This window comes from Panthera tigris, chromosome B3 (assembly GCF_018350195.1).
Source record: "Panthera tigris isolate Pti1 chromosome B3, P.tigris_Pti1_mat1.1, whole genome shotgun sequence".
NCBI lineage: Eukaryota > Metazoa > Chordata > Mammalia > Carnivora > Felidae > Panthera > Panthera tigris.
The window spans coordinates 72,525,843-72,537,886 of NC_056665.1; the positions used below are offsets into that span (position 1 = coordinate 72,525,843).

At 41.3% G+C, this 12,044-nt stretch overlaps 1 gene segment (V, D, J or C); it reads left to right on the top strand.

The window, feature by feature from the left end:
- Window positions 1-656: 656 nt before the first annotated feature.
- Window positions 657-1,380, top strand: LOC107180490. The segment is given in 2 exon segments: window positions 657-751; window positions 947-1,380. Coding segments are annotated over 2 exon segments (480 nt in total).
- The last annotated feature ends 10,664 nt before the right edge of the window (window positions 1,381-12,044 follow it).

The following is a 12,044-nucleotide window of genomic DNA, read 5'->3' on the forward strand; positions in this document are numbered from 1 at the left end:
GAATTCTCAGGCAGGTGGAATTTCTGGGATCCAGTAATAGGTAAATAACCCTTGTAAACCTTAATTAGTTTACAGTTCTGCTATGAGAGATGAGCACCCATATCCTGACATTATCACACACACGAAATATTAATATTATTCATCATTCTTAAGTCTTTGCCATCTGATGGGTGAGAAAGGATATAAAAGGATTTTTCAAGAAAGTGTGAGTTAAGGGCAACCAGCACTTCTGGACTAAAGTGGCAAGAGGAAGCAGCAGTTATAGGAATCTGAAGAAAGCAGCTACAACTATATAGTAAAAACTTAGATTTCTTCTTTTCTGGTATAAGCATTTATACTCTACACTTTTCTCTATGCGTGGATTTTGCTGCAGTCGGTGCATTTGATATTTAAAACATTGTTGTCATTCAGGAAGAGGAGGAGAAATGACTATTTCTCTGGCAATGCTGGGGTGGCTCCTGAGATGGCACTGTTTCCATTTCCACCTCCTACTCTTGGCAGATCTGTGCGTGTGAGTGTGTGTGTGCGTGCGGGTGAGTGTGTGTGTGTGTGAGCATATGACTTGTCTCTGATTGGCTGGGCTCACCCTGTTTCCTACAGATGCTTGAACATATAAGGTAGCAAAGCAGATTCTTTATCTTTTGAGCCCTTGTCAGTATTACAGACCCAAGAACGAGTTCTCAGTGGCTCTAAGTGACAGAAGGAATGGACAAATCCTTGAGTTTGCTCATCCTTTGGTTACAACTGGACTGTGAGTGAAAGGGATTTGGAAATGGGCAAAGAACAGACAGATCCTGAGCCGTTTCTCCTCAGGGAAGAGAAAGAAAGATAGGGGGCTGTACCGGTGTGATGTTCTATGTAGACTGAAAAAGTAAATTGGGAAGTAATTTCCCAGGAATGGTTAGCCGCCAACCCGTCCCTCTCTCTGTGTTCTCTTTCTGAACAGGGGTGAGCAGTAAACAGGAGGTGATGCAGAGTCCGGAAGCTCTGAATGTCCAAGAGGGAGACAGCGTGGTTCTCAACTGCAGTTACACTGGTAGCACTTTTTATTCCCTTCAGTGGTTTAGGCAGGACCCTGGCAAAGGACTCACAGTTCTGTTGTTGATTCAGTCAGCTCAGAGAGAAGAAACAAGTGGAAGAATTAAAGCCTCGCTGGATAAACCGTCAAAACACAGTGCTTTATACATTGCAGCTTCTCAGCCCAGCGACTCGGCCACCTACCTCTGTGCTATAAGAGACACAGTGCACAACAGGCTCCTGGCACCAATACCCAAACTCTGCAGCTGGGGCTCCACCCACGTGCCCTATCTTGAAGCTGAGGAATCTTTCTCCATCGAGGGGCTTTCTAAATTGACTCTTTTCCCAGATAGAAGCAATTAACTATGCAAAACCTGATCTATATATGTACACACACATATGTATGTGTATATATGCACATCTATGCGTATGTATACATATATATGCGCATATACTTATCTGCACATATGTATCTGAAGTTACATTTGATCTTTAGATTTTTATCAACTTCAACTTCAATAATAGCTTTGTTGAGATTAATTCACAGGCCAAACAATTCATTCTTTTAAAATGAATAATGAAGTGGCATCTAGTACGTCCACTATGTTGTACAACCACCACCTCTATCTAGTTTCAAAACCTTGTCATCACCCGGAAAGGAAACCACATACCCATTAAGCAGTTGCTTACCATTCTCCCCTCCCCCAACCCCTGGTCACCTGCAGTCTGTCTCTAAGGGTTTATTTATTCTGTTCATTTCACATAAATGGAATTGTACAGCCCTTTATACATGGCTTCTTTCACTTAGCACCGTGTTCTGGAAGTCCATCCAACACGGGACCAACTGGAAAAAGGCAGATATTCGCCCCTAACCAATCACATAGGATGCCCTATCTTTAGTTAACCTGTTCATGTCTTCTTCATTTTTTTTCCTTGTTTTGCTAGAAGGTTGTCAGTTTTGCTGATCTTTTTAAAGAACCAGCTCTTTGTTTTATTGATTTTTTTTTTTTTACTGTTTTTCCATTTTCAATTTCACTGATTTTTGCCTTTATTATTTCCTTCCTTATGCTTGTTTTGGATTAGTTTTTCTCTTTTTCTGGGTTTTTGAGGTGAGTGCTTAGGTGGTTGATTTGAGACTTTTATTCTTTTCTAATATTTGCATTTAGTGCTATCAGTTTCCCTCTTGGCACTACTTGGGCCACGTCCCACAGATTTTGATGTGCTGTAGTTTCATTTTCATTCAATTTAGTATACACTTGATTTTCTTTGAGACATTCTCTGTGACCCTTAGATTATTAAGAAGTGTGTTGTAGGGCCCCTGGGTGGCTCAGTCAGTTAAGCGTCCAACTCTTGATTTCAGCTCAGGTCATGATTTTGCAATTTGTGAGATCAAGCCCTGACTCCAGCTCTACGTTGATGTTTGGAGCCTGCTTGGGATTCTCTCTCTCCCTCTTTCTCTGCTCCTCCCACGCACAGGCTCATGCTCTTTCACTCTCTCTCTCTCTCTCTCTCTCTCTCTCAAAATAAATAAATAAACATTAAAGTAAAAGAAGTATGCTGTTTAGTTACCAAGTATTCGGAAATTTTCCTATTATCTTTCTATTATTTATTTACAGTTTTATTTCACTGTGGTCAGAGAACATGCTCTTTATGATTTTAATTCTTCTACATCATGTTTGTTGAGGTTTGCTTTATGGCTCAAGATACAGTCTTACTTGGTATGTACTTCATGGGCACTTGAAACCAATGTGTATTCTGCCATCATTGGCTAGGGTGTTGATGGGTAGAGCTGGCTACTAGATATGGCTGGTTGTGGTGTTGTTGAGTTCTTCTACATGCTTGCTGATTTTCTGGCTAGTTGTTCTCTCACTTGTGGAGAGAGGGTATTAAAGTCTCTAACTACAATTGTAGATTTGTCTATTTCTCCCTTTGGTCCTATCCGTTTTTGTTCCACTCATTCTTCAGCTCTGTTGGTTGGTGCATACACATTTAGGACTGCTATGTCCTCTTGGAAATTTATCCTTTTTATCAGTATGTAAGGCTCCTCTCTGTTTCTGGTAATTTTCTTTGTTCAGAAGTCCATCAACTTTATCTGGTACCAATGTAGCCATTTTTCCTTTGATTAATGTTCACATGATATATCTTTCTATCCTTTTACTTTCTTTTTTTTTTTGGGTGTGGGTATGTGATTTGCAGTTTTATTTTATTTTTTTTCAATATATGAAATTTATTGTCAAATTGGTTCCATACAACACCCAGTGCTCATCCCAAAAGGTGCCCTCCTCAATACCCATCACCCACACTCCCCTCCCTCCCACCCCCCATCAACCCTCAGTTTATTCTCAGTTTTTAAGAGTCTCTTATGCTTTGGCTCTCTCCCACTCTAACCTCTTTTTTTTTTTCCTTCCCCTTCCCCATGGATTTCTGTTAAGTTTCTCAGGATCCACATAAGAGTGAAAACATATGGTATCTGTCTTTCTCTGTATGGCTTATTTCACTTAGCATCACACTCTCCAGTTCCATCCACGTTGCTACAAAAGGCCATATTTCGTTCTTTCTCATTGCCCTGTAGTACTCCATTGTGTATATAAACCACAATTTCTTTATCCATTCATCAGTTGATGGACATTTTGGCTCTTTCCATAATTTGGCTATTGTTGAGAGTGCTGCTATAAACATTGGGGTACAAGTGCCCCTATGCCTCAGTACTCCTGTATCCCTTGAGTAAATTCCTAGCAGCGCTATTGCTGGGTCATAGGGTAGGTCTATTTTTAATTTTCTGAGGAACCTCCACACTGTTTTCCAGAGTGGCTGCACCAATTTGCATTCCCACCAACAGTGCAAGAGGGTTCCCGTTTCTCCACATCCTCTCCAGTATCTATAGTCTCCTGATTTGTTCATTTTGGCCACTCTGACGGGCGTGAGGTGATATCTGAGTGTGGTTTTGATTTGTATTTCCCTGATAAGGAGTGACGTTGAGCATCTTTTCATGTGCCTGTTGGCCATCCGGATGTCTTCTTTAGAGAAGTGTCTATTCATGTTTTCTGCCCATTTCTTCACTGGGTTATTTGTTTATCGGGTGTGGAGTTTGGTGAGCTCTTTATAGATTTTGGATACTAGCCCTCTGTCCGATATGTCATTTGCAAATATCTTTTCCCATTCCGTTGGTTGCCTTTTAGTTTTGTTGGTTGTTTCCTTTGCTGTGCAGAAGCTTTTTATCTTCATAAGGTCCCAGTAATTCATTTTTGCTTTTAATTCCCTTGCCTTTGGGGATGTGTCGAGTAAGAGATTGCTACGGTTGAGGTCAGAGAGGTCTTTTCCTGCTTTCTCCTCTAGGGTTTTGATGGTTTCCTGTCTCACATTCAGGTCCTTTATCCATTTTGAGTTTATTTTTGTGAATGGTGTGAGAAAGTGGTCTAGTTTCAACCTTCTGCATGTTGCTGTCCAGTTCTCCCAGCACCATTTGTTAAAGAGACTGTCTTTTTTCCATTGGATGTTCTTTCCTGCTTTGTCAAAGATGAGTTGGCCATATGTTTGTGGGTCTAGTTCTGGGGTTTCTATTCTATTCCATTGGTCTATGTGTCTGTTTTTGTGCCAATACCATGCTGTCTTGATGATTACAGCTTTGTAGTAGAGGCTAAAGTCTGGGATTGTGATGCCTCCTGCTTTGGTCTTCTTCCTCAAAATTACTTTGGTTATTTGGGGCCTTTTGTGGTTCCATATGAATTTTAGGATTGCTTCTTCTAGTTTCGAGAAGAATGCTGGTGCAATTTTGATTGGGATTGCATTGAATGTGTAGATAGCTTTGGGTAGTATTGACATTTTGACAATATTTATTCTTCCAATCCATGAGCAGGGAATGTCTTTCCATTTCTTTATATCTTCTTCAATTACCTGCATAAGCTTTCTATAGTTTTCAGCATACAGATCTTTTACATCTTTAGTTAGATTTATTCCTAGGTATTTTATGCTTCTTGGTGCAATTGTGAATGGGATCAGTTTCTTTATTTGTCTTTCTGTTGCTTCATTGTTAGTGTATAAGAATGCAACTGATTTCTGTACATTGATTTTGTATCCTGCAACTTTGCTAAATTCATGTATCAGTTCTAGCAGACTTTTGGCGGACTCTATCGGATTTTCCTTGTATAGTATCATGTCATCTGCAAAAAGTGAAAGCTTGACTTCATCTTTGCCAATTTTGATGACTTTGATTTCCTTTTGTTGTCTGATTGCTGATGCTAGAACTTCCAACACTATGTTAAACAACAGCGGTGAGAGTGGGCATCCCTGTCGTGTTCCTGATCTCAGGGAAAAAGCTCTCAGTTTTTTCCCATTGAGGATGATGTTAGCTGTGGGCTTTTCATAAATGGCTTTTATGATGTTTAAGTATGTTCTTTCTATCCCGACTTTCTCAAGGGTTTTTATTAAGAAATGTTGCTGAATTTTGTCAAAGGCCTTTTCTGCATCGATTGACAGGATCATATGGTTCTTGTCTTTTCTTTTATTAATATGATGTATCACGTTGATTGATTTGCGAATGTTGAACCAGCCCTGCATCCCAGGAATGAATCCCACTTGATCATGGTGAATAATTCTTTTTATATGCTGTTGAATTCGATTTGCTAGTATCTTATTGAGAATTTTTGCATCCATATTCATCAGGGATATTGGCCTGTAGTTCTCTTTTTTTACTGGGTCTCTGTCTGGTTTGGGAATCAAAGTAATACTGGCTTCATAGAATGAGTCTGGAAGTTTTCCTTCCCTTTCTATTTCTTGGAATAGCTTGAGAAGGATAGGTATTATCTCTGCTTTAAACGTCTGGTAGAACTCCCCTGGGAAGCCATCTAGTCCTGGACTCTTATTTGTTGGGAGATTTTTGATAACCGATTCAATTTCTTTGCTGGTTATGGGTCTGTTCAAGCTTTCTATTTCCTCCTGATTGAGTTTGGGAAGAGTGTGGGTGTTTAGGAATTTGTCCATTTCTTCCAGGTTGTCCAATTTGCTGGCATATAATTTTTCATAGTATTCCCTGATAATTGTTTGTATCTCTGAGGGATTGGTTGTAAGAATTCCATTTTCATTCATGATTTTATCTATTTGGGTCATCTCCCTTTTCTTTTTGAGAAGCCTGGCTAGAGGTTTGTCAATTTTGTTTATTTTTCAAAAAACCAACTCTTGGTTTCATTGATCTGCTCTACAGTTTTTTTAGATTCTATATTGTTTATTTCTGCTCTGATCTTTATTATTTCTCTTCTTCTGCTGGGTTTAGGCTGCCTTTGCTGTTCTGCTTCTATTTCCTTTAGGTGTGCTGTTAGATTTTGTATTTGGGATTTTTCTTGTTTCTTGAGATAGGCCTGGATTGCAATGTATTTTCCTCTGAGGACTGCCTTCGCTGCATCCCAAAGCATTTGGATTGTTGTATTTTCATTTTCATTTGTTTCCATATATTTTTAAATTTCTTCTCTAATTGCCTGGTTGACCCACTCATTCTTTAGTAAGGTGTTCTTTAACCTCCATGCTTTTGGAGGTTTTCCAGACTTTTTCCTGTGGTTGATTTCAAGCTTCATAGCATTGTGGTCTGAAAGTATGCATGGTATAATTTCAATTCTTGTATACTTATGAAGGGCTGTTTTGTGACCCAGTATATGATCTATCTTGGAGAATGTTCCATGTGCACTCGAAAAGAAAGTATATTCTGTTGCTTTGGGATGCAGAGTTCTAAATATATCTGTCAAGTCCATCTGATCCAATGTATCTTTCAGGGCCCTTGTTTCTTTATTGACCATGTGTCTAGATGATCTATCCATTTCTGTAAGTGGAGTGTTAAAGTCCCCTGCAATTACCACATTCTTATCAATAAGGTTGCTTATGTTTATGAGTAATTGTTTTATATATTTGGGGGCTCCCGTATTTGGCACATAGACATTTATAACTGTTAGCTCTTCCTGATGGATAGACCCTGTAATTATTATATAATGCCCTTCTTCATCTCTTGTTACAGCCTTTAATTTGAAGTCTAGTTTGTCTGATATAAGTATGGCTACTCCAGCTTTGTTTTGGCTTCCAGTAGCATGATAAATAGTCCTCCATCCCCTTACTCTCAATCTAAAGGTGTCCTCAGGTCTAAAATGAGTCTCTTGTAGACAGCAAATAGATGGGTCTTGTTTTTTTATCCATTCTAATAGCCTATGTCTTTTGGTTGGCGCATTTAGTCTATTTACATTCAGTGTTATTATAGAAAGATACGGGTTTAGAATCATTGTGATGTCTGTATGTTTTATGCTTGTAGCGATGTCTCTGGTACTTTGTCTCACAGGATTCCCCTTAGGATCTCTTGTAGGGCTGGTTTAGTGGTGACGAATTCCTTCAGTTTTTGTTTGTTTGGGAAGACCTTTATCTCTCCTTCTATTCTAAATGACAGACTTGCTGGATAAAGGATTCTCAGCTACATATTTTTTCTGTTCATCACATTGAAGATCTCCTGCCATGCCTTTCTGGCCTGCCAAGTTTCAAAGGAGAGATCAGTCACGAGTCTTATAGGTCTCCCTTTATATGTTAGGGCACGTTTATCCCTTGCTGCTTTCAGAATTTCCTCTTTATCCTTGTGTTTTGCCAGTTTCACTATGATATGTCGTGCAGAAGATCGATTCAAGTTATGTCTGAAGGGAGTTCTCTGTGCCTCTTGGATTTCAATGCCTTTTTCCTTCCCCAGTTCAGGAACGTTCTCAGCTATTATTTCTTCAAGTACACCTTCAGCACCTTTCCCTCTCTCTTCCTCCTCTGGGATACCAATTATGCGTATATTATTTCTTTTTAGTGTATCACTTAGTTCTCTAATTTTCCCCTCATACTCCTGGATTTTTTTATCTCTCTTTTTCTCAGCTTCCTCTTTTTCCATAATTTTATCTTCTAGTTCACCTATTCTCTCCTCTGCCTCTTCAATCCGGGCTGTGGACATTTCCGTTTTATTTTGCAACTCGTTTAAAGTGTTTTTCAGCTCCTCCTGACTGTTCCTTAGTCCCTTGATCTCTGTAGCAAGAGATTCTCTGCTGTCCTCTATACTGTTTTCAAGCCCAGCGATTAATTTTATGACTATTATTCTAAATTCACTTTCTGTTATATTGTTTAAATCATTTTTGATCAGTTCATTAGCTGTTGTTATTTCCTGGACGTTTTTCTGAGGGGAATTCTTCCGTTTGGTCATTTTGGCTAGTCCCTGGAGTGGTGCGGACCTGCAGGGCACTTCCCTGTGCTGTGGTGTATAACTGGAGTTGGTGGGCGGGGCCGTAGTCCGACCTGATGTCTGCCCCCAGCCCACCGCTGGGGCCACAGTCAGACTGGTGTGTGCCTTGTCTTCCCCTCTCCTAGGGGCAGGATTCACTGTGGGGTGGCGTGGCCCATCTGGGCTACTTGCACACTGCCAGGCTTGTGTTGCTGGGGATCTGGCGTATTAGCTGGGGTGGGTAGGCAAGGTGCACGGGGGCAGGAGGGGCAGGCTTAGCTCACTTCTCCTTAGGTGATCCACTTCAGGAGGGGCCCTGTGGCAGCGGGAGGGAGTCAGACCCGCTGCCGCAGCGGTGGCTCTGCAGAAGCACAACGCTGGGTGTTTGTGCGGAGCAAGCAAGTTCCCTGGCAGGAACCGGTTCCCTTTGGGATTTTGGCTGGGGGATGGGCGAGGGAGATGGCGCTGGCGAGCGCCTTTGTTCCCCGCCAAACTGAGCTCTGTCATCCTGGGGCTCAGCAACTCTCCCTCCCTTTGTCCTCCAGCCTTCCCGCTTTCTGAGCAGAGCTGTTAACTTATGACCTCCCAGATGCTAAGTCCCACTTGCTTGCGGAACACACTCCCTCTGGCCCCTCCGCTTTTGCAAGCCAGACTCGGGGGCTCTGTTTGGCCGGCGGGCCGCCCCTCCGCCCCGGCTCCCTCCCGCCAGTCCATGGAGCGCACACCGCCTCGCCGCCCTTCCTACCCTCTTCCGTGGGCCTCTCATCTGCGCTTGGCTCTGGAGACTCCGTTCTGCTAATCCTCTGGCGGTTTTCTGGGTTATTTAGGCAGGTGTAGGTGGAATCTAAGTGATCAGCAGGACGCGCGGTGAGCCTAGCGTCCTCCTATGCCGCCATCTTCCTAGTCCTCTATCCTTTTACTTTCAATATGCCTATGTAATTTAAAATGAGTTAAAAAAATAAATAAAATAAAATAAAATAAAATAAAATAAAATAAAATAAAATGAGTTGCCTGTAGACAGTTATAGTTGGGTCATGTTTTTTAATCCACTTCTTATTTTAACTGTCTTTTCATGGATAGAACAATCTCTGTATCATAACTGATATATTTATATAATTTGCATTTAATATCATTGATGTTTTGTGGCTTAATCTTCCAGTCTATTTATTTATTCGTTTGTTCTCACTGTTTTTTTGTTTTCCTGTGTTTTTTCCTTTTAATCTCTGTGAGTCATTTGGCATTTTTCTAGAATTCAATTTTAATTTATCTATGGTGTTTTTTTTTTGTTGTTGTTTTTTTTTTTTTTTTTTTTTTTGGGACAGAGAGAGACAGAGCATGAACGGGGGAGGGGCAGAGAGAGAGGGAGACACAGAATCGGAAACAGGCTCCAGGCTCCGAGCCATCAGCCCAGAGCCTGACGCGGGGCTCGAACTCACGGACCGCGAGATCGTGACCTGGCTGAAGTCGGACGCTTAACCGACTGCGCCACCCAGGCGCCCCTATCTATGGTGTTTTTGATGTATCTCCCTGTATAGCTTTTTAAAAGGATTGTCCTGGGTATTACACTGTCATATACATAACACAGTCTACTAGTGACGTCATGTCACCAATTTGAATGAAGTATAAAAACAGTGCCTCCTTTTTACATCCACTTATCTTCCCATATTCATAATATAATTTTCTTTAATATTTCCCCTATATATGCTTAGAATATCATTAAACAGTGTTATAATTTTTCCCTGACCCATTAAACTTAATTTAGGAAACTCAAGAGAAAAAGGAAAGCTTTATGTATTTATCCTTCTTTTTGATTACTGTGTTCTTTCTTCCCTCCTGATGTTTTAAGTTTCCCTCTTTCACCATTTTTGTAAATCTGTTCTGGATTTGACAGCTCTTCTCTTCTCTTTCAGCCATTCAGCCTTCTTGATACTTCTTGACACAGTGCACCTCATTATTGCTAGGTGGGAGTTGCAGCTCCCATGGTCTCCACGGACGCTAGGCAGGGGTGGCCTTGTAACTACTGGGCAATAGTGAACTAGGCCTGAACTAGGTCGCTACTAGACCACTCCGGTGGGGAAGAGGAAAGGCTCTCCATTGTTCCCAGTGGTGGTGGAAGTCCAGGCTCCCCACAGAGTTGCCCTCACACTCAGGGAACATAGTAAAACTCATTACCAGAAGGCAGGAGTTACAGTTCCCATTCTCTACTTGGCCTTCTCTGACACTACATCAGGAGAGATGCTAAAGGTGCCTCTGTGTTTGCAGGGCAGTAGTCTAGGCTCCCCACCTGGCATCTGATTGTGTTAGTATGCATGGGGCTGCAGTTTTTTTCTGGGATGTGTGTCGGGAATACAACGATTATTGCCTAACCATGCTCTGTCTTGCTAAACAAGACCGTTTACTGATCCTTTGAGTAGAGAGAGCAGCAGGGTTTTTTGGAGGGTCTTTTCAAAGTAGTGTTCTCTATAATATTTAGACCTTTTCACCTGGAAGAGCCACGAAGTTCCCTTTAGGGTGTTGAGAATTTGGCAAGGTTTGCAACAGAATGATCGGCAGTGTGAAGATAAGGTGTGTGGCCCATATAGAAGATTTCTGTTTTGCCAGCTAGGATCCATCCCTGCTTTGCTTTTTAGTAACTATACCTCATATTTGTTTTGAGGCACAGCTCCTCTTCCCTTCTTAGTACACATGATTTAGGTGAGGTTCTAATTTTGGGTCTAGTGATGGAGTCCAGGCTGATCAGTGGACTGAGTCCCTCTTGACCCGGATTCTCAACTTGAGAGCCCATTGGAACAGCTTTGGGGCTTAAAAGAGCACTGATACCTGGGTCCATCTCAGGCAATTAAATCAGACCTCCTCTGGCCTGAAACACTGAAACATTGGGTTTCTTCCTTTCTTTCTTTCTTCCTTTTTCTTTCTTTCTTCCTTTCTTTCTTTCTTCCTTTTTTCTTCCTTCCTTCCTTCCTTTTTCTTTCTTTCTTTTTTTTCTTTTCTTTCTTTCTTTCTTTCTTTCTTTCTTTCTTTCTTTCTTTCTTTCTTTCTTTCTTTCTTTCTTTCTCTTTCTTTTCCGTTGTCCCAGATTCTAATGGGCAACAATGTTGACAGCTAGATTCAGATACAGTTATTGGTGCAGGTGAAGGCTGTGGCTCAAGACTTGATAATTAGCATAATTCCATATATCTAACGGCCTGTGTGTGTGTGTGTGTGTGTGTGTGTGTAACACAAGCTGGAAAGCTTTTTTTTAAAGCTTTTTTTTTTCATGTTTATTTAGAAAGAGAGAGAGAGCAGAGAAGGGGCAGCAAGGAGGACAGAGGATCTAAAGCGGGCTCCATGCTGACAGCCATGAGCTGATAAGGGGCTCAAACTCATGAACCGTGAGATCATAACTTGAGCCAGAAGTTGGACACTCAACAGACTGAGCCACCCAGGTGCCCCAAGCTGGGAAGCTTTTTAAAGTGAGAAGCACAATCTCAAGATCGGAGAGCAAGTGAGCCCGAGAGACCATGTTTCCTTGTTGTCAGCTTCCTCAACTCCAAATCCCGAAGGAGACAAAAAGAAAACCCGGTAAACTCACCGTGTTCTTTCTCAGTTCTCAAAGTCCCTAGCTGTTCTGACTTCTCTCCACCTTTTGGTTTTGTTTTGTTTTATACATAATGTCCATGGATTTTAATTGTATAGTACTTAGAGAAAAGTATAACTCTTCCATGTTCCCAATAGTGAAAGCGCATGCCTTTAATTTTTGGAACAAGTTTGTAACATTGTGTAATTGTCTGAGCTTGCTTTTCATGCAGGTCATATTTCTAAACCT